The 21,399-nt window shown below is 46.1% G+C and overlaps 1 protein-coding gene across 1 annotated transcript in view; it reads left to right on the top strand.

Annotated features, from left to right (window-relative positions):
- lama2 (laminin, alpha 2) overlaps window positions 1-21,399 on the top strand; it is a 74,940-nt gene that overhangs the window by 47,105 nt on the left and 6,436 nt on the right. The window contains exons 27-39 of the mRNA XM_056581943.1: window positions 1,739-1,872; window positions 3,683-3,842; window positions 4,217-4,341; window positions 8,098-8,260; window positions 8,661-8,805; window positions 9,097-9,235; window positions 10,787-10,907; window positions 12,801-12,956; window positions 13,417-13,464; window positions 16,760-16,911; window positions 17,548-17,724; window positions 18,270-18,453; window positions 19,750-19,812. Of these exons, the coding sequence (XP_056437918.1) occupies window positions 1,739-1,872; window positions 3,683-3,842; window positions 4,217-4,341; window positions 8,098-8,260; window positions 8,661-8,805; window positions 9,097-9,235; window positions 10,787-10,907; window positions 12,801-12,956; window positions 13,417-13,464; window positions 16,760-16,911; window positions 17,548-17,724; window positions 18,270-18,453; window positions 19,750-19,812 (1,767 nt within the window). The remainder of the gene's footprint in view (window positions 1-1,738; window positions 1,873-3,682; window positions 3,843-4,216; window positions 4,342-8,097; window positions 8,261-8,660; window positions 8,806-9,096; window positions 9,236-10,786; window positions 10,908-12,800; window positions 12,957-13,416; window positions 13,465-16,759; window positions 16,912-17,547; window positions 17,725-18,269; window positions 18,454-19,749; window positions 19,813-21,399) is intronic.

Genomic DNA, 21,399 nt, shown 5'->3' with positions numbered 1-21,399 from the left:
TACATCTATTCTTCTTGGTTCAGTGTAGCTGTTTCACCAATAGGCCATTTTTTTATTGCATTCATTTACCCAATACAGTGAACACTGATGTTCGTTAAAGAATGTTTTGTTTCGGCCTTCCATTCATGTAATCATCCCGTAAGGTACGTTTTAGCATGTACAGCGTGTAGACAGACTCTGGGAGAGTCAGTACCTCCATTTTTGCTTTTAGTTTATGGCCACAAAATCATATTGGTGGGAAAATACACTGCCTCAACTTTTTGCAGTGCATATTTACATTTTATCATTCGTTAAATATTGCCCATTAATCACATTTCATGCTGTTGAGGATGGCGTAGAACTGTAACATTTATCATACTTATCATCATAAAATGCAGAGCTCAACACAGTACACACTCGCACCAGCACCGTTTCTCACACAAGCACGCCAATATGCAGGGACACACACAAATACACAAGCACATATACTTATTACTAAGCATCATGCAAAACATATCACAGATTAATTTACTAGTGACAAGCCCTGTGTGTGTGTGTGTGTGTGTGTGTGTGTGTGTGTGTGTGTGTGTGTGTGTGTGTGTGTGTGTGTGTGTGTGTGTGTGTGTGTGTGTGTGTGTGTGTGTGTGTGTGTGCGTGCGTGCGTGCGTGCATGTGCGTGCGTGTGTGTGCGTTTAGTGTTTATGTCCCAGCTAGCGAGAGCAATTAACAGCGACTTTATGCTGCTTTCTGCCTTGTTCTGATTTCCCCTGAGAAATTAATGTCTTGCTCCATCTGAGAGGGTGTGTGTATGTTTGTTTGACTGTGTCTGTGTCTGTGTGTTTGTGTGTGTGTGTGTGTGTGTGTGTGTGTGTGTGTGTGTGTGTGTGTGTGTGTGTGTGTGTGTGTGTGTGTGTGTGTGTGTGTGTGTGTGTGTGAATGTGTGCATATGTATGTGGTTCACTAATTTGTGATATTCTAAAATGTGTTCCTAGTTCATAATCTATAATATTGCCCTTTGATTTGTGATCTGTGATAATTCATATTTTCCAAGTTTTGGAGAGACTAGAATGGGTGCAACTTTTTGTGTGTCCTGTATCTTAATATGAAACTCTCAGAAATGTTGTTCAATAGTGCATTGAACTGTATGAATTATAATTATATATATTTGTGTGTGTGTGTTTATTGGTGTGTGTGTCTGAGTTTGTGCGTTTGCTTGACTGTGTGTATAAATGTTGAGCTCATACATAAGTAATAAGGCCATTCATCAAAATGCAGGAGAAATATTGTGAGAATTTACTTTAGAGAGAGCATTAGGGGGGAAAAGATTAGTTCTTGAAATTAGAATCCCGGGTAACATAACAACCCTTACTGCTCTTTATATCCCTCAGTGGATAGCAGGTATTAATTGGAATCACACTGGTTACAATTAAAAAGCCTGAGCCATTGAACTCGGCCATATATCATTACTTTCTCCTTCCCCTGATGCTGCAGATTTGTAACTGCAGATTTCAGGCCCCCGTTAGGTTTAAATCAAATGACAAATAAGTATATACATATATCTTTGCATGCACACCATTTATTTACACACACTTATGTACAGATGATTATTTTACATTTTTTGTTTCCATATTTGTGAAGCCTTACCGTTTTTTCTGTATTTTCAGTGTATTTATTTTTGACTCGTTACTGTATCCATCTGTTTTCCCCCCTGTCTCCCTATGTCACCCCCCCCCCCCCTCCCTCCTCGGTCCCGATCCAGGTGGATTTCCTGGCCCTGGAGATGCGCAAGGGCAAGGTGAGCTTCCTGTGGGACGTGGGCTCGGGCGTGGGGAGGGTGGAGTACCCCCACCTCTCCATCAGCGACGGCAAATGGCACCGGATCGAGGCCTCTCGGTGAGATGACCACACGCACACACACCAACACGTACGCACGCACACACATGCGCACGCACGCACGCACGCGCACACTGATGCATGCTCGCACGCACACACGCGCACACACACACACTCTGACCCTATGAAACTTGAAACTGAATAGAAAAGTTGTTCTATTGAAAGTCACATAAAATAAGTATGGAATGGCTTTCAAATCGGATCCTATATACGGGACAATAGGAGTAACATACAATACACAATTGTGCTACATTCACATAAAGTTGCAAAGACTTGCAGTAAGCTTTCACAAGCTGTCACAGGTCAGCTTGACGCGTGTGCCGATCTAGCACAGTGTTCACGGACACATGCTCACAGGTACAGGCGCTTATACACCGGCCCCTATAACTCAAATCAACGCCCACCTGATAAGTGGCCTGCTACGGTAACTAGGGGCGAAACCTACCGAACATTATACCATTATGGCGCTGGGAAAGCATTATGCTCATGTTGAACACACTGCGGGAACTCTTGAAACCTTTCCCCGTTTTGTATCATTGCATATAATTGAGACCCCCTAATGGTTTGGGTTCTGCGTTGGAGCGCAGTTGTCGCACACACACACACACACACACACACACACACACACTGGTTGGTATGAGAGAGGCGGCCGCGTTCCAATAGATCCAGCCGCTCGCTGGTAGCCGGCTTCACCTGGGAAATGAGCCGCCCACATGACCCAACACATCCCACACCATTTAATGACATCTTAACCAAATGATTGTGTGTTGTTTACACGGGACAATGCATGAGCAGTCGGCGTGTTATTATTCACTGGCCGGACAGGCGCCTCCGCTGCAGGAGAGCTTCCACCTCAGCAGTATCAAACCTGTTTAGATCGGTGTTGGCGTCATTAGTATTATTACAGTTCTGTTTGTGTTTGGGGCGGGAGGTTCCCTGGTGGTTGCTGTGAGGGGACTCCCCAGCTTCCATTGCAGGGTAGAAACGGCAGATAGCCTCTATTGTTTCTGCTGTGAGCACAGAACATGCCTGGAACATAGTGAATATCCTGTAAGACCTGGCGTTGCGGCTACTCCTACATAACAACATGTGACCAACATGATAGGGCCATAGGGGTGAGGCCCCTAGGGGGTTGCTGGTTCGATTTCTGGGCTCCTCAGCCCACCTTAACATCTCTGAGAGGCTGGTCTATGCCTTGCCTGGTTCACTCTTTCTTTATTCATGCAGTACACTTTTATCAAACATGTCTCGTTCTCTAATTCTTTCTCCCTCAAGGTTTAAAGGGCTTAATGGCCCATAGAGAAAAAAGATTTTAAATTATACAAATAATAATAAAGAAACAATTAAATAATGGCATGTAATAAAAATGTAAATGTGTACATACAGTGAAAAGAGTGTATATACTATTAAATGATGATTGTAATGGTGGAGATAGGGCGTGGAATTCTCCTTAAACTTGGTGTCAGATGTGACTTATATTTATCCATCTCTCTCTCTCTCTGTCTCTGTCTCTGTCTTTCTCTCCCTCTCTCATTCTCTCTCTCTCTCTCTCTCTCTCTCTCTCTCTCTCTCTCTCTCTGTCTCTGTCTCTGTCTCTCACCCTCTCTCCCTCTCTCTCTCTCTCTCTCTCTCTCTCTCTCTCTCTCTCTCGCACTCTCTCTCTCTCTCTCTCACCCTCTCTCTCTCTCTCTCTCTCTCTCCGTCTCTCTCTCTCTCTCTCTCTCTCTCTCTCTCTCTCTCTCTCTCTCTCTCTCTCTCTCTCTCTCTCTCTCTCTCTCTCTCTCTCTCTCTCTCTCTGTCTCTCTCTCAGTAACGGTCTGAACGGCACCATCTCGGTGTATCCTCTGGAGGGCGCCCTGGCTGGCCTGCGGCCGATGCCCGCCAGCGCCAACTCTCCCACGGCCTTCACCATCCTGGACGTGGACCACAACGCCTACCTGTTCGTTGGGGGCATCCTGGGAACCGTCAAGGTAGCCTGTCTGTCTCTCTGTCCGTCTCTCTGTCTCCTACACCTTCATACTTTTACTTTTGCTGACCTTCGGCCTTCTATCCCAATTCAATTGAATTTAATACAAAAAGGCGTTATTGGCATGAGAAACAAACGTTAACATTACCAAAGCAGTTGAGCAATTAGGAGGTCAAAGTCAAAAACATCTCTCTCTCTCTCTCTCTCTCTCTCTCTCTCTCTCTCTCTCTCTCTCTGTGTTCCTCTCTCTCTCTCTCTCTCTCTCTCTCTCTCTCTCTCTCTCTCTCTCTCTCTCTCTCTCTCTCTCTCTCTCTCTCTCTCTCTCTCTCTCTCTCTCTCTCTCTCTCTCTCTCTCTGTGTTCCTGTCCCTCTCTCTAGAAAGCGGATGCGGTGAGGACCACCACCTTTACCGGCTGCATGGGCGAGACGTTCCTGGACAGCAAGCCCATCGGCCTGTGGAACTACAGGGACCGCCAGGGAGACTGCAAGGGCTGCACTGTCAGGTACCCACCACCACCAGCCCCCCCCGCGGACCCCCACCGATCTGATCGGGTCTCTTCTTCAACGTTCAGACATCGCTCGGAGAATCAGACTGTATCAGTAGCATCAGTAGCATCAATCTGGGAGGAGATGTTCTGATTGGTCAGGAGTTTGCCGGTATAGCTGATGAATTTAATTTATTTAGATTGATTTTGTGAATAATTGTTTTTTATTTAGAGTTAAAGTGGCAATCGTGAACATTTCCGTTTTATTTTCTGGCAACACCTATTGCAATGAGCGGTAATTGCAAGTGTGTTTTTGGACCTCACTTCCCAAAGATGCCTGAGGAATTTCAGTTGTCAGTTGGTTTACTGGCAAAGCTAGCAGAGACTGCCATCGCACACCAGGAAGTTGAAGAGTATGTTGTGTTTGCTCCAGGGGCGGAGTGGGACACTAATTGCCACCGGGAGAATCCTCCCCGGTCCGCCCCCCCCCCCCAACAACGTTTTTTTTTGTTCGATTTTTCAGTAATAAAAAAAAAAATCGGTAATAAAAAAAAAAAAATGTGTAAAATAGGCCACAGTTCTGCTCTGTGCGGAAGAGAATTGGCACCCCGAGAATTGGCGCACTTCCTTACAAGACCGGTAACCATAGCAACGCCGGTAAACAAAAGCAAGCAACCACGAACTTGCTCGCCTTCTCTGTCTGACGTGTCTTTAGGGTCATTCCATTAGACGTGGGGCCGCTCATATATCCCCCTACATTTCCGAAAATGGACTTGCCCTGCAAGCTGTTTATTGGATAAACGCATTTCCCAATCCCAGGAGTCTTTGCTCCATTCTACGTCAATTCAAGAACAAACAAATTAAAGTAAACTGTAGTTCGTATTATTTATTTACGGCTATGAAACTTCTGTAACGCCTGAATAATGAATAATTAAATTAAGTTAAAAAAAATAATATAAAAAAAAACATGAATGAGACATAGAGAGTAAGCAAGTGGTATAAATATTGGTTGGATGTTCACGAGGTATTGTTTATTTCGGGGATTTTCGCGGCGTCTTGACGGGGAATAAATTATGCTCAGGGCCGGCTTGCAGACGCTTCGCGGCCGGTCCAACTGACTTCGCAGGCCGCTACACAATTGCGGGCCGGTCCACCTGACCTCGCCGGCCGACCGGGAAATCTCCCGATCGTCCCGACGGCCACTCCGCCTCTGGTTTGCTCCACCTACCCTCTCAGGCTGTATCGACACTGCCGGGTCATGGAATACAAGTCACTCACTGTGCACCGCTTGTAAATCTCCCTTGTAGATGTCTCCACTGACCCCAAATTCTCTGCATTCATAGTACTGCAAAGGCAAATGCTTTTATCGGCGATCCATAGGTTCCATCTTTGTTGTGTTACCAAATTATCCGGTGATAGATAGACACATCAAAGGACATTGCATTCATTGAGACCCCTCACCCTCCCACTCTCTCCTGCCTTCGGTTTCTCCCTACCCCCTCCTCAGCAGCATACGTAAGGATGTTCTGAATACCAGGAGTATGGTATGTCATTGCTAGGTATGTAATTTCCCAATGAATAGAACAATGTCTTTACAATGTCTTGTGCTGCCTCATTCTACAGCATCATGGCTGACTTTGCCCTATGAACCCTGAAGCGAACAAGAACATCCTCCGAAAAAGTATGCATTGAGGACTTTTGCATAGAGGAATCATAAGAATTGTCATAGGAGCAGCAAACTGGTTTTGCCTTAAATGTTGAGATGATGGTTCTCAAGATAGAATGAAGACCAAGCCTTGAAGGAATATTGTATGATTGGAAAAGGTTTACAATGTAGCACATTTGTGGAAAGCAAGACTGTGTGCTTGGCATACACAAAGGCATATAAAGCCCTTAGACTTGCTAAATCTTTCCAGGCTGGGGTCACAAACTGCATTCATAATTCCTGCTAAAAGCATGGGCAAGCTCAGGAAAGAAGGTGCAATCAAATCAATCTACGGTCCACGTAGAGCTTATAGAATTCTGAAGATACTATGTTACACAGGATCTGTATTCTGCCGACCATGCCTACGCATGCTATGCGTAGGCTGAATCGCAATCGGGTCAAGACAAATCTGATTGGCCAATCAGCTAACCAAGCCAGCCTGGTTAGTGTTTCATTGTTAGTCTTTCAATACTTAGAAAAGCGCTATAAAAAACTGATCGATTATTATTATTATTATTAGTGTTCCTCCAAAGCTCTTGCCTTTTGTCATATGCACAGAGCTGCAAATGTACACAATGAATGAATTCCAAGTCCATCTTTTTGCGACTTAAACTCTTTTTATTAATTTCACTTTGGAGTTCAAACCACCATCATTAGAACAAAAAAAAAAAGGTTGAACCATAATCAGAAACGGATCATGTTATCATTTAGTGGTAATATAAGGGGTTCATCTCTAACGTGAGCAGCATAACCAAGAAAATCCAATCCCCTTGACTCTCGAAAAGTAAAACTTATTACCGCTGTATCAGCTGTTCTTTCCCAAATAATTTACCAAGAACGTGTGGCTAGGTAGATTAGAGAAGCAAAGTGTATGCGCGAGGTGCACAAGCAACATTATGCATGCACCCTTAAAATAGAATCTGAACAACGCGCCACAGACTGTAAACCAGGTATTTCCTGGTTTGTGGCGGAATTGTTTTCTGAAACTGCAAAATAGCACGAGGGAACGTTTGCGCCAGAACACGCCTCCTCCTTTCGCCTAATCGCCCCTTGGGGCGCAAGATCATTCCCTAATTTAGCGGCGAGTGGCGGTGGAGGGAAAAGAACGCTCTGTGCCCGTTGCAAACTAGCAACAACACATGCGGCGGTGTAGAAAGTCAATTGCGCTGGATGCACGAGAGGGCCCATAGGTCTTCCCCGGGGTGTCCTCCCCACTGGTCGTGCCTGGAACAGCTCAACTGACTCCTTTCTAAGCAGAGGAGAAGCTGCTCTAATCCGAGTTCCTCACGGGCGGCTGAGCTTCTCACCCCTATACCTAAGGGAGACGCCAGCCCCCCTCCTGAGACATCCCATCTTGGCCGCTTGTACCCGCCATTACCCGAAGGACTATTTATTCTGTGGGCACATTCCATATGAATCTTCCAGGTGTGAGACTCGTTGACCCCACATTGGTAACATTTCTTGCAAAAAGGAGATTGCATTTCCCCTTTCTCTGTTGGCAGCAATCCCCGTGGTTCTCACGTTGTTCCTTGGGTTTGATCCACTAGCTCGAACCGTATCTTTCCCAGTCCGAGGTGTTGACGGTAACACCCCTGTACATGGCCTTCTTTCCCAACAAGTGCAATGACGTTTCCATGTGATAACTCGAATCCCTCTGCAGGCCATTTACCAAACATTCCCTCCCCCCCTCGATGGCGTTGTTCACGGAGGTGGCTAGCTTCTCCCCGATGCTATAACAGTTTAAGCTTTTCCCAGACTTTTCAGGGTTTGCAGGTGGATTTTTTTTGCCGCCGAAATTGCTTCTTTATTATTCCCCAAAATTTGGACTAGTTCTATCAAAGTTTTTAGGTGGATAACCAAGTAAAAAAGTCACGTGACTACCACCTGGCTATGGCATTTCCAACAAATTATACTCAAATCATAGCTCTTCAATCTTACCAACCTATTTTAAGAAATAAAATATATTTAAATTGCTTTACTTTAATTGTCCAGTTCTCTGCATATTGTATCAAATCTCTCTCTCTCTCACCCATTCAATCACTCACTCATTCACACACTCTCTCTCTCAGCCCCCAGGCATCGGAGGGGGAGGGCACGGTGCAGCTGGACGGGGAAGGCTATTCCGGGGTGGGGCGGCCCGTCAGGTGGAACCCCAACGTCTCCACGGTGACCTTCAAGTTCCGCACCTTCTCTTCAGATGCCTTGCTCATGTACCTGGCCACCGACGACATGGTACACTACTGCAAGGCCACACACACACACACACACACACACACACACACACACACACACACACACACACACACACACACACACACACACACACACACACACACACACACATACACACCGCAATTCAATGACAACATACTTTTTAATACAATAAAATGTTGATCGATGAATTAAACATAATGGGAAATGCCATGGCTTTGTTTGAATGTTAAATGTTGTTGTTAAATGTTATCGTGTTGTATTGGATTGGATTGAATGGGGTTAAAGCGTATGGTGTTTAATTATGTTGACACGATGTTGAGAACAGCTATTAAGCTATTCTGTCTCTCCCACTGTATCTCTCTATCTCTCACTCTCTCTATCTTTCACTCTCTCGCTCCTATTTTTTGACATTCTCTAGAAGGACTTCATGACCCTGGAGTTGTCAGAGGGCAAGATCAAGGTGACCTTTGACCTGGGCTCTGGGATGGCCACTGCTACGTCCGCCAGTCGCCATAACGACGGCCGCTGGAAGTCCCTCACCATGACTCGCAACAAGAAGAAAGGTATGCACCGCATTCCGAGAACCTCAGACACAACTTGCCTGTTTAATTTCATCATTAGTTAGGGAAATAATGAAGTTTCGACATGGTAATAAGAACGTTTTTCCTACTTTACTGCACATAATATTTGGTGGGTCCCGGGCTGCGGCAGGACGTTTTGGGAACCCCTTGGCTTGGCTTGACTAGGTTGAGTTAGAATTAGTTTTTTGTTGAGTAACGTCCGGGGATATGAGGGTAGGTTTGGCGATTGGTTGACCGGTTTCCAGTGTTCTGAGTGTCTGCCTCTCTCCACAGCCACGGTCTCCATAGTGGACATCGACAGCAGCAGAGAGGAGGAGATGGCTGCTACATCACCGGGCGCCGCAACCGGCCTCAACCTGAAAGAGAAACAGAAGATCTACTTTGGAGGACTGCCCACTCAGGGAAACTACAGGTATACGCACACACACACACACACACACACACACACACACACACACACACACACACACACACCTACACACAAAAATGCATAGACACATAAACACACACACACACACACACACAAACACACACATATGCATAGACACACACACACACACACACATAAACATACACACAACAACACACACACACTCACACATGACTATAGCAGGACACCCGATCAAACTCACACACACGCACACGCACACACACACACACACACACACACACACACACACACACACACACACACACACACACACACACACACACACACACACACACACATTTAGACCATAGTTTCCATCACATCACAAATTAAGGAATTCTACTTTCCAGAACCATGTTTATTTTAAAAAACCTCCAGAGTTCAGTAAGTAGTCAGCCCAGGAGGTTGTGAGTTATCACGGCAATTATTAATCCAGTAAAGTCAAGACGTTGATAGAAACTCTTTTTCCCCAATTTTCTTGTGTGAGGCGCCGCGGCTAGGGTAATTAGCCAGCTAATGAGGCTATTAACCGGAAGCATTTTTATTTTTCCGCAGACGTTACCATCTCCCGTCTCTATCGACTACAGTATTATCGCTAATGCAGAAGTAGTATCTGTAATACATGTATAATGTAGAGTCCGTTTTGACTTTGATGACTTTGTTATCTGGTCAAGAGTGCTAAACTCTTATGTGTATGTGCGTGCATGAGCTACATCCGCAATGTTACATTTTTTGTGTGTCTGCTACAGCATGAAATCCAGGGGAAAATGTTGACTTTATAGGTCGATACGTGGGATTATAGTTTGTGCCAATACCATGGCTGCGCTGTACCTCTGCCGGCGGCAAGCCGCTCAACACCAAAGCTGGTGTTGCATCTGTGTGTATGTGTGTGTGTGTGTGTGTGTGTGTGTGTGTGTGTGTGTGTGTGTGTGTGTGTGTGTGTGTGTGTGTGTGTGTGTGTGTGTGTGTGTGTGTGTGTGTGTGTGTGTGTGGGTGTCCTTCTTGCTATTTCAAATAGATAGCGAGAGCCGGCCCAGGCTGTACATACCGTTATGTCTTCATGTTCTCTATGCCTTTAGCACCTTTTGCGCTTTGATGCTGAGTCATTTCCTATTGAACACAACCCACTGTGTGTGTGTATGTGTGTGTGTGTGTGTGTGTGTGTGTGTGTGTGTGTGTGTGTGTGTGTGTGTGTGTGTGTGTGTGTGTGTGTGTGTGTGTGTGTGTGTCTATGTTGGCTAAACAGCCTTTTGAAGTAACACCATTTCCCTGTGTGTGTGTGTGTGTGTGTGTGTGTGTGTGTGTGTGTGTGTGTGTGTGTGTGTGTGTGTGTGTGTGTGTGTGTGTGTGGGTGCGTGTGTCTATGTGTGTGTTGGCTAAATGGCCTTTGAAGTAACAATTTTTCACTGTGTGCGTGTTAGTTTGTGTGTGTGTGTTGGCCAAAAGACCTTTTGAAGTAACACCATTTCCCCCTGTGTGTGTGTTTGTTGCGTGTGTGTGTCTGTGTGTGTGTGTGTGTGTGTATGTGTGCAGGTCCGAGGTGACGACACACCGCTACGCCGGTTGCCTGCGGGACATTGAGATCTCCAGGACGCCGTATAATCTGCTGGGCAGCCTGGATTACACGGGAGTCACCAAGGGCTGCAGTGTTGAGGTGAGAGCCCCCCCCCCCCCCCCCCCCACACTCCCCTCTACACCCTCACCCCAACCCCAACCCCCACCTCAGACCATCGTCTGGCCGGGCCCCCATTGCCAGAGCACCCCCCTCCACCATCCGTGGAGGAATTAAATAGATAGATTAATAGATTTTAGGTGACCACGTTATATCATAGATTATATTCATTCACACCACCCCCTCTACTGATCAGTGGCATCCCTCTAAATGGATTGCACGAGCACAATTACCAACTTAAATGTATATTGCGAGAAACACGGTGGAGAAGGTGGTTGTGAGGGCAGGTTGTGTATAAAGTTTCAGCAGGTTTAGGTGTAGATGTGTGTTGTGTTCCACCTTGGTGGGAATGAATGGCACGTTTGATTTGAACACGCTCTGAATGGAAGCAGTGTCCGTGTTATCCGAAAATGTTCACAAAGTCTCACAGATTGTTAGTTCATGGTCAACCGAATGCTGGGAACAAACTTCAAGGTCAGCAGGGCAACGAGAAACATAATTGATTTAGCTTTTAAGATTTAATATATCAGACATAAAAAAAACATTCTCAGCTAAATTGGATAGATGGATTTCAGAGTATAACATTTTGATTCTCCCGTGTCACTTCTTAAGATCCTTTTTCATTGGCTCTGTGCCCTCAGCGTTCTGGGATCAAATCCCAGAGCAGAGAAGAATCCCTGAGAGATTTGATCAAGGCCAGGCCGATCTGAAGTCGTAAATATGAAACACGTTTGATGTTATCAGGGCTTCCCCCATGATCTTTCCAGTAGGTGTTTGAGAGCCATGAACTCTCATCAGTGGTGGACGAAGTACTAAAAAAATAAGTATAAAAATGTAATAAAAGTTGAGAGAGTGTAAAATATTACTCCAGTAAAAATAGAAGTACTCCCTCTAAACTTAGACTTGAGTAAAAGTATAAAAGTACTTGGCTTTCAATGTACTTAAGTATCAAAAGTAAAAGTAATTTGGTGTAATGTAATTCCTCTGAATACTCAGGGGCCAAGCGCAGAGAGACACACACGTGCGCACAATCACATTCACGCGCGCAGGTGGCACGGGCAGGGAAACGCACACACAAACACACACTGCATGCTGCAAGGGAATGAAAGTCAACAAAATAATGATACTCAGGTAAAGTACAGATACGCTAAAAAGTTACTTAAATACTGTAACGAATGACTTGTTCTTCTTTACTGTCCATCACTGACTCATAGACACTAAAGCACTTCTGAATCCTGCTGGGTTTCATGTATCCGTCAGACAGCATCTGAAGACTGGAATGGTCAGAAACATTTCCAAACCGAACCGAGAAGCTTTTACACACACTTACACACATACTCAAATCCACACACACACACACACACACACACACACACACACACACACACACACACACACACACACACACACACACACACACACACACACACATATATATAACACACACACAGACACTTACACACACACTCAAGCCTACACACACACACACACATACACAAATATGAAACACATAAAAAGACACACACACAAACAAACACTTACACTTACACAAACAACCACACACACAGATACAAACACCCACACGCACACTCTTGATACAAAATCCTACAAAAAGTAGTTTATATAGTAGTGTGTGTGTGTGCGTGCCGTGTAGCCTTGCGTGTGCGGCCTTGCTATGTGTTTCTTTTCTCGTGGAGGTCAACAACCTCAATTCCATTTCTATGCCAAAGTCAACACTCTGGCAATTACGGGAACACAAATAAATTCAAGTAAATACCTATCTGTGAAATTTATGAATTTATGATTCAATGGTTTTATCTATTTTTTCGATAACAATATTTAAGACTCTTTTTCCTTTCTCCCTCTTGTGTTTAGAACATCTACACGGTCAGTTTCTCTAAGCCCGGCTACATGGAGCTGTCGGGACTCTCATTGGCTGTGGCCACGGAGATCAGCCTGTCGTTCAGCACTCAGACGGACACTGGGACCATCTTCTTGGCAGTTAGTGGTGCCGATCAGATTGATCAGAAGGTAGGGTATCAGTTATTGATGATAATTGATCACAAAATTGCTGTTTATATGACTCAATTAACCCTTGGAACATCTTTCAAATGAATAACACAAGTAACATGTTCCTACTAAGCTAACTGCTATTTCAGCAGGAACTCAATTAGACATGTGCAAGATTTGGCCTAATGTTATCGTTAGCATTAGGCAGCAAAACATCACTGGGGGTTGATCAAACATAACCGTTTTAAGGTTAATGTTAACAATTACAGACAAGATGATCAACAAGGGACTGTAGGAGATGATCCTCGCTAACGCTCAGCAGGCTTGATGAGCAATCCAAAAAAAAACGCAATGGAATTTAAAGTCTTTTAAAGCTGAGCGAACAAAACACACGCTCCTTCTCCACCATGTGTGCATTGAGAAACGGTTTCCATCCCAATGCTGTGTAAAACTATGTTATTGCCTTGCTTTTGTTCCTCAGAGTGCAGGCCTGTTCAGTCCAAAGAGGAAGCGCAGGCAGTCGGGAGAGGTAGGTCCCATTCACACGCCCATGCACACATAAGCGCACACGTTTATGTAGGCTAACTGAATTTCCATTAGTGCATATTAATGAGATTGGAATTTGTTGGCAACTTGGCTGATTGGATTGTCTTCAGGCCAAAACACTCGTTTTCACCCACACCCACATGTGCACACACATACACATTCACGCTCGTGCGCGCACACACGGATGAATGCGGCCACACACACACGAGGCCATGCATAGCTGAAATCTTAGTGTTCTCTTTTCTACGAAATAGCAACACTGCCTTTTGCTATATAATACGGTGTGTCTATGTATCGTGTGTGTCTTTGTGAAGGTGTGTGTGTGTGTGTGTGTGTGTGTGTGTGTGTGTGTGTGTGTGTGTGTGTGTGTGTGTGTGTGTGTGTGTGTGTGTGTGTGTGTGTGTGTGTGTGTGTGTGCGTGTTTTTGCATGTGTGATAAGAGGACAAAGGTTATTCTGAGCTTATCCATCATCACTGATTATATTGCTGAATACATTTATTCTTACTAACTATGCTCGAGGGCTGTGTGTGTGTGTGTGTGTGTGTGTGTGTGTGTGTGTGTGTGTGTGTGTGTGTGTGTGTGTGTGTGTGTGTGTGTGTGTGTGTGTGTGTGTGTGTGTGTGTGTGGGGGAGGGGGGTCGGGTGTGTGTATCTTTGGGTGTTGGCTAGGCCAACATGGCAAGGCCATGAGGGTGTGGTTTTGATGGAGAGGGAGAATGGGAGAGACAGAGAGGGAGAGAGAGAGAGGGAGAGAGAGAGAGAGAGAGAGAGAGAGAGAGGTTAAACGAGGTTAAAAACACCATCAAGTCAACTTGGCCCTGACTAATGGATGTTTTAGAGGGGGACAGAGAAGATGGATGGGGAGGAGTGGACCGGGAGAGGAAGTGGAAGATAGTTTTATTCAAGGACTCAGAGCTAAAGGAGATCACACATTAAAAGGGGGGAAAAAAGAGGAAAGAAAGTGAGGAGGGAAGGGGAGTGGGAATAAGGAAGTGAGGAAGGAAGGATAGACGGGATAAAGGAAGGGAGGAAGGAACAGAGGAAGGAAGGAAGGAAAGATGGGATAAAGGAGGGGGAGGAGGATGGGAGGATGGAAGGGAGGAAGCAAGGAAAGATGGGAGAAAGAAAGGAACAGTGGATTAAATCCTCAGGACGTCCACATGTGTTGGTTCTTTCTTTAGTTATTATCCGTCGTGGTTGTTCGCATTTTACTCTCAAGAGCAAAAATACACTATCCACTTTTGGGAATAGGTCAGACTGAAGCAGCAAACGTTTCCTCATGAACCCATCCATTGTACACAATGGATGGGAAGTCGTAAATATGACAATGTACACCAACGGCATAACACAGTTGATCAATTCATCTCCATCAGTTTGAACCATTTCTATAAGAATATCATTTGTTGCTGTTCAATGTGTTTTGGGGTTATTGTCAATTTTGTGATCCACTTTGACTTTGCCATCTCCAGTCGTATCTGTGTAGACACACACTATTTATTGTACAACAACAATATGAAACAAATAAGGCTTCTCATCAAGGTTTCCTGCGCTGGCTTTCAAAGATGGATTGAGCGAGGTCGTATTTTGTGTCTGCCAATACTTATGTTGTCAGGGTTGGAGAATATCTGTCAAAGTCCTCTTTCTCTCTTTTCAGAATGGCTCAATTTTGTGCTCAGAAATTTACATTTTAATGTGTCTTTAGAAAAAGTCATTTATTTATTTTTTCTATTTCTCATTCCCACTGCTATGTTAGATTGGAAAAGTTTGTGCCGTAAGGTGAATTAATTTCCTGGTAAACACTACCTTTGTGTTTTCATGGAATGTATTTGACATTGTTAGGGTGCCAAAGTCAAAACCACACAACATCCAAATGTGGTGGTTCCATTTAGTTTTTTCGAGGAAAGTAACATCTTGGGACTAATATAAGAACGTATTGGTTTTGTAATACACAGCAGCAGCGGACATGGAAAGAGAAACATAATTCATATCCATACACATTTCCTTTTAAATTATAGACTTCAAAAGGAAAAGAGGATTGGAAAGGATGAAGGGGAGAGGAGTGATGGTCTGTGTGTGCGTGTGCGTGTGCGTGTGCGTGTGTGTGTGTGTGTGTGTGTGTGTGTGTGTGTGTGTGTGTGTGTGTGTGCGTGCTAATGGCAGTGTGCTCATGGGTTTGTGTGCATGTGCAAATGTGTGTGTATATACAGTATAGCACGGCAGAGTTGTATGTGTGTGTGTGTGTGTGTGTGGTCGTGTGTGTGCGTACATGTATTGTGTGTGTGTGTGTGTGCGCGATAGCACAGCATGAGACATGTTGTAGCTACATCTCGGTTCAATTTATCCCGCGACCTCAAATTGAAATTCCATTTTCAGGTGGTAAATTGTCTTCCACTTCGCCCTCTGGCACCCAGTGAATTAAAATTCAAATTAGCCTGACCCTGCAACCGTTGCTCCCTGGCACCTCAAACCACACACACACACACACACACACACACACACACACACACACACACACACACACACACACACACACACACACACACACACACACACACACACACACACACACACACACACACACACACACCTCTTTCTCTTCTCTCTCTCTCTCTTTCTCCTCTCTCTCTCACTTTTGTTCGACCACACCTGACTTGCTCTCTGCCCTCTCATCTCATCCCCCTTTATCCTCTCCTCTTCCTTCATTGCTTGTTATCCTCTCTCTCTCCTCTCTTTCTATTTCCACGCTCTTTCTTCTTTCTTTCTTTTCTCTTCTCTTTCTACAGCCATACAGTGGTCCTCTACTTGCTACATTGTTTCTCTCGCTCTTCTTACTCCTTTATTCGGTTCATAATTATTTCTATATTGGCATAGAATAGCATGAAGGGACAAAAAGGTTTTGCGAATCCATTATTTTGGTTGAATATATATATATTTCTAAGTGGTTCATATGTGTGTTGATACCCACTGTAAAAAAAAAAATTGTATGAAATGCATGAAAATTGATTGCTCGATGTCAATACCTGGTTTACGTATCTCCAGGCCTTGTGACCGAGGTGACACACAGGTGTAGCTCATCAATCTAATCATGGCTGCGTTCCATTAACTGCCAGTGTGGCTAACACCAGTGCGTTAACCTCCCCTCGTATACGCTTCCAGCTGAAGGACACAAATGGAACGGAGCCGTAATGAATGCCACACGCTCCCCGTGTGTTTATCGGTCTGTGACATTACATCCCCACGCCTCTACAAGCTGTGTTCCGTGTGTGTTCCCCACGCAGCCCTACCTGTCCGTCATGCTGAACAAGGGCTCCCTGGAGGTGCTGGTGTTCACCGGGAGCCACAACACGCGCCGGGTGGTGCGCCGCGCCGACCAGGGCGTCCTGCACGACGGCCGGGAGCACGCCCTCCGCATAGAGAGGCTGGCCGGCCGGTAGGGCCCTGTGTGTGTGTGTGTGTGTGTGTGTGTGTGTCTGTGTGTCTGTGTCTGTGTCTGTGTCTGTGTGTGTGTGTCTGTGTGTCTGTGTGTGTGTGTGTGTGTCTGTGTCTGTGTCTGTGTGTCTGTGTCTGTGTGTGTGTCTGTGTCTGTGTGTGTGTGTGGGTGCCTGCGTGCGTGCGTGCGTGCGTGCGTGCGTGCGTGCGTCTGTGTGTGTGTGCGTGCGTGTGTGTGTGTGTCCGTATCTTTAAAAAATGATGACATTTCTAAATCAATTTTCCACTGACATTTAGTTACCAAGCAGGAGTTTTAATCTAAAATGATTCATAAATGCGAACAATCAATACCGACAATGAACCGGATCCAAATGTTGCCGCTTCAAAAAGGTTATATTGTTGCACAAATGTAAGAGTAAAAAACTTAAAACATAGTAATTCAGTTGTTAGTAATTAGGTAATATATATATATATATATGTATAAATGAATGTATACATATTGGAAGTGCATCCAGGCTCAGTATATCCAATGTCAGAGGGCATTCTAAACTCATCATAGAGTGCTCTAGGTTAAGATGAGCAGCGCTCCTCAGTCACTCATCTACCCTCTATTTGTATGTCTTACGTGTGCTTCTAGATCCTTCGCTGTGCAGGTGGACGAGGAGCCCAAGAGGGAGGCGGCTCTTCCCAACGACCAGCCAATCAGCTTGCGGCGCGTGTTCCTGGGCGGCATTCCCGCCGCCGTGGAGCTGAGCTCCAACCGGGCCAATGTTCCCTTCCAGGGCTGCATCTGGAACCTCATGGTCAACAATGTGTACGTTAACATCCAGCTCACATCCGCCTTCCTCACTGGTCGGCCATCTTGAATTGAAAATGGCGTGCACTCAATTAGCTTATCGAACTTTCTAGCGTTTTCCACCGGTCCGTCTGTACACATGTCCGTGTGTTGGTGTTGTCAGAACCACGCCCTGGATTAGACTGTGTGTAACAGGATGAGGACACCAGAGGCGTGGCTGTGTATACTAACTCTGATGTAGAGGTGCTTAGAGACGCCAACGACACCTTAATGTGTCGGCAGAGGGTCTAATTTATAGGGGGGGATGGGGGTGGAGGAATCAAGGGGATCTTTAAAGCGCACACACACACACACACACACACACACACACACACACACACACACACAGCAGTCCCCACAGCAGTAATACACCGTAGGACGGTAGTGAGACAATTTGCCGTGATTTATGGTATTTTAGAATAGCGCACGATGAATAAATAACCAGGGTGCTATTTCTGCGAGCAAAAACAATTCTGAAATGTCATAATCCCCCCCCCCCCCCCTCCGACTCCCCCCCCCCGCAGGCTGTCCGACTTCTCCCAGCCCGCGTCCTTCGAGAACGCCCACATCGGCCGCTGCCCCAGGCTGGCCCCGGCCCCGCCCCAGACGCCCCTCCTGCCCCTGACGCCCCTCCTGCCCCCAGAGGTGGAGGGGACCCCGGGGCCCCAGACGGCCCCCGCCACCCCGTCTCCGGGCCCCCCCGTTGTCGTAAGGAAGCACATGAGCACTTCTGACTGGGGGCTGAAGCACCTACTACTGTCTCATCAGTCACCTCTGGGGAGCGGGGGGGGGGGGGGGGGGGTTATAACAATGATAACGGTCTCAAAGCACTGGATGATGATGATGGCTCTCATATAATAGCAATGTCCCGTACAAACACACACACACACACACACACTAATACTCCACCAACATAATCTCCTTTTTACTGACTCTCGCACCACACGTACACACGTACACACACACACACACACACACACACACACACACACACACACACACACACACACACACACACACACACACACACACACACACACACACACACACACACACACGCAGAGTCCCGGGCTGATAGCCTCCTATTTGGCTGTGATATAGTGCGGCGGTGGCCTCGCTCTGTTAGCTTAGCGCTCCGTCACACTGCGGTTGTACAGGCCATTAGCTGTGCTTTATGGTGCCTTCAGCCTTGTGCCACCACCGGGGTCCCACCCCCTCGCGCAGCGCGGTGCCACGGGGCCGCGCTAGGCTAACTCTTTGTGGCGCCGCTTAATGCGTTAATAACTCTCCGGGTTAGCATTCAGAGGGGAGAGCTACGTAGGGCCAGGCGGCGGTTAGGGCCGTTCAGCTGCACGGCCCGGACGCCGACGGGTAGGTCGAGGAGCGGGTGGCGGAGGGGCTGTACGTCACGCGCTCTTTGCCCTGTGGCGCCCGTGGGGCTAGCGTGGGTGAGCCGCGGCGCTGCACCTCTGGAACGCTGTTGTGGTTGTGCGAGCGTCACTGATCCGTAGCCCCTGAGTTAGCACTAAGCCCTGCTGCCTCATAAGCACTTCTGCTGGGCTTTTATTATTATTGTTGTTTAATGGGCGTCGTAAACAGGGCTGACATTAAACAACCTGATGTATGGCCACGTGTCTTAGCACGGGGTACAGGAGGACACCGGGCAAGGCCGCCTCCATTCATTAAAACCGGCTCCACCATTATCGATTACTGCTCATATTGATACAGAAGGAGTGCACCAATACCCTTTATCCCGTCCCTCAGCGACCACTGTAGGACCCAATAATGAAACAAATAGATAAAGATGACATATCCAAGAGACCAAATCCTCAAAGTGAGTTCCAACCATCTGGGTGTAAGTGTTGCTCTCTGATCTAACCGCCCTTTCCATCACTACTTTGTGATCGTCTGCACGATTCACATTCTCAGAACGCTGAAACCTGTGGCCAGTCTGATTGGCTGTTGCTCCCCTCTGAATTGAATCTTCTGCCCCTCCCCCCATAGGAGGCCCCACCCCCGGACACTGAACTTGCAGTCCCTCCCACCACCACCCCGGAGCCTGACACGGTACACACACACACACACACACACACACACACACACACACACACACACACACACACACACACACACACACACACACACACACACACACACACACACACACACACACACACACACACACACAAACAAAGCATCATACCTCCTTAGTGGGGTGTTGTTCATGAGGATCTGTGTTTAAAGCATCATTCTGGATCTTGTGTGAACCCACCAGGTAGCCTGCTAGCTTTATGTATGTTAAGGTGCAGCCACTACTCAACCTTCTCTTATTAAGACGGAGGCCATACTTGGCACACTCACTCTCTCTCTTTTTCTCACTCACTCAATCATTCACACACACACACACATACACAAAAAACTCTATGCCTGCTCATGCTTTTGCAACAAAGACATCTGAATAGCTTGTGATTCTGTGAGTGACCTCCAAGCAAGGCAAGCCACTCTGAATGGAGAAGCATCTCCCTATTGTTGACTGAATGGAAAGACGCTTTGACAGGATGGCAGAGGGACAGAGAGGGAGAGTGGGGGAGACAGACACAGAGCGGGAGAGAGACAAAGAGAGACTGAGGTATAGAGGCGCAGAAAGACCGGAAGAGAAGGAAACAAATAGAGGGGGAGGCAGACAGTGAGAGAGAGAGATGAGGAGAGAGAGAAGGAGAGAGAGGGAGGGAGAGTGACACAGAAAGAGAGCGAGGCAGACAGAGAGAAAGAGAGAGAGAGAGGAGGAGATTAGGAGAGAGGGAGGCAGAAAGAGAGGGGGGAGCCAAAGAAAGAGACACAGAGACAAAGAGAGAGGGACAGAGAAATGGAGAAAGGAAGATGATGCAAACGGGGACAAGAGGCAAATATATCAGCAACAGAGAGAGGGAGATAATGAAAGAGAGAGATGAGAAAATATATTCTTAGATGGAGCGAGGCCTGTCCATTTTGTCGGTTTAATGGACGGACATGCTTGGGATTCAGTGTCAGGGTAGATGTAATACATGTCCCATATCTGTTACTACAGAAGAGCAGAGGAAGGAATGAGAGATGAGGAAAAGAAGGCGCTAAGGGAAATTAAAAATTAATCAAGTCAGAGAAAAGAAAGGCGAACCAAATAAAAACATCTAGATCTCGTAGGAAATGAAAAATGAATATTTCGATTGGAAATGGTCAGATAATGAAGGATGTGCTTTTTTATAATGTGGTCCATTATGTTTTAACATTTATTTTCTTTCAAAAATCGATCCATTATTCATAGATCATATCCAAAAAGGCTGCATGTTTGTGTCAACACTGACACCTCCTGGCCAACGTGTGAACTGCACTCTATACTCCGCACAGCTGGCCCATGCTAAATAATCAGTGACCACTGTAGTGTAGTCTGATGGCTGATGAACGATGAATTAAGTAGCTGAATTACAGTGATTGGTGCGGGGGAAATGTTTAAATCATTTATTTAGTTGCACATGCACTTGAGCAGGCAGCAGGGGGACGTGGGACAGAGGAAAGGAATTCAATGACAGACATGGATGTGCATTTACAAACCAAGCCCACCAATGGATCTGTCATGTACTTGCATGACGTTGTAAGCGTTCACATTGACACATTAAC

This window comes from Gadus chalcogrammus, chromosome 21 (assembly GCF_026213295.1).
Source record: "Gadus chalcogrammus isolate NIFS_2021 chromosome 21, NIFS_Gcha_1.0, whole genome shotgun sequence".
In the NCBI taxonomy this organism is placed as follows: Eukaryota; Metazoa; Chordata; class Actinopteri; order Gadiformes; family Gadidae; genus Gadus; species Gadus chalcogrammus.
The sequence above is the reverse complement of the archived record's forward strand: the minus strand, read 5'-3'. Positions and strand labels throughout refer to the sequence as shown.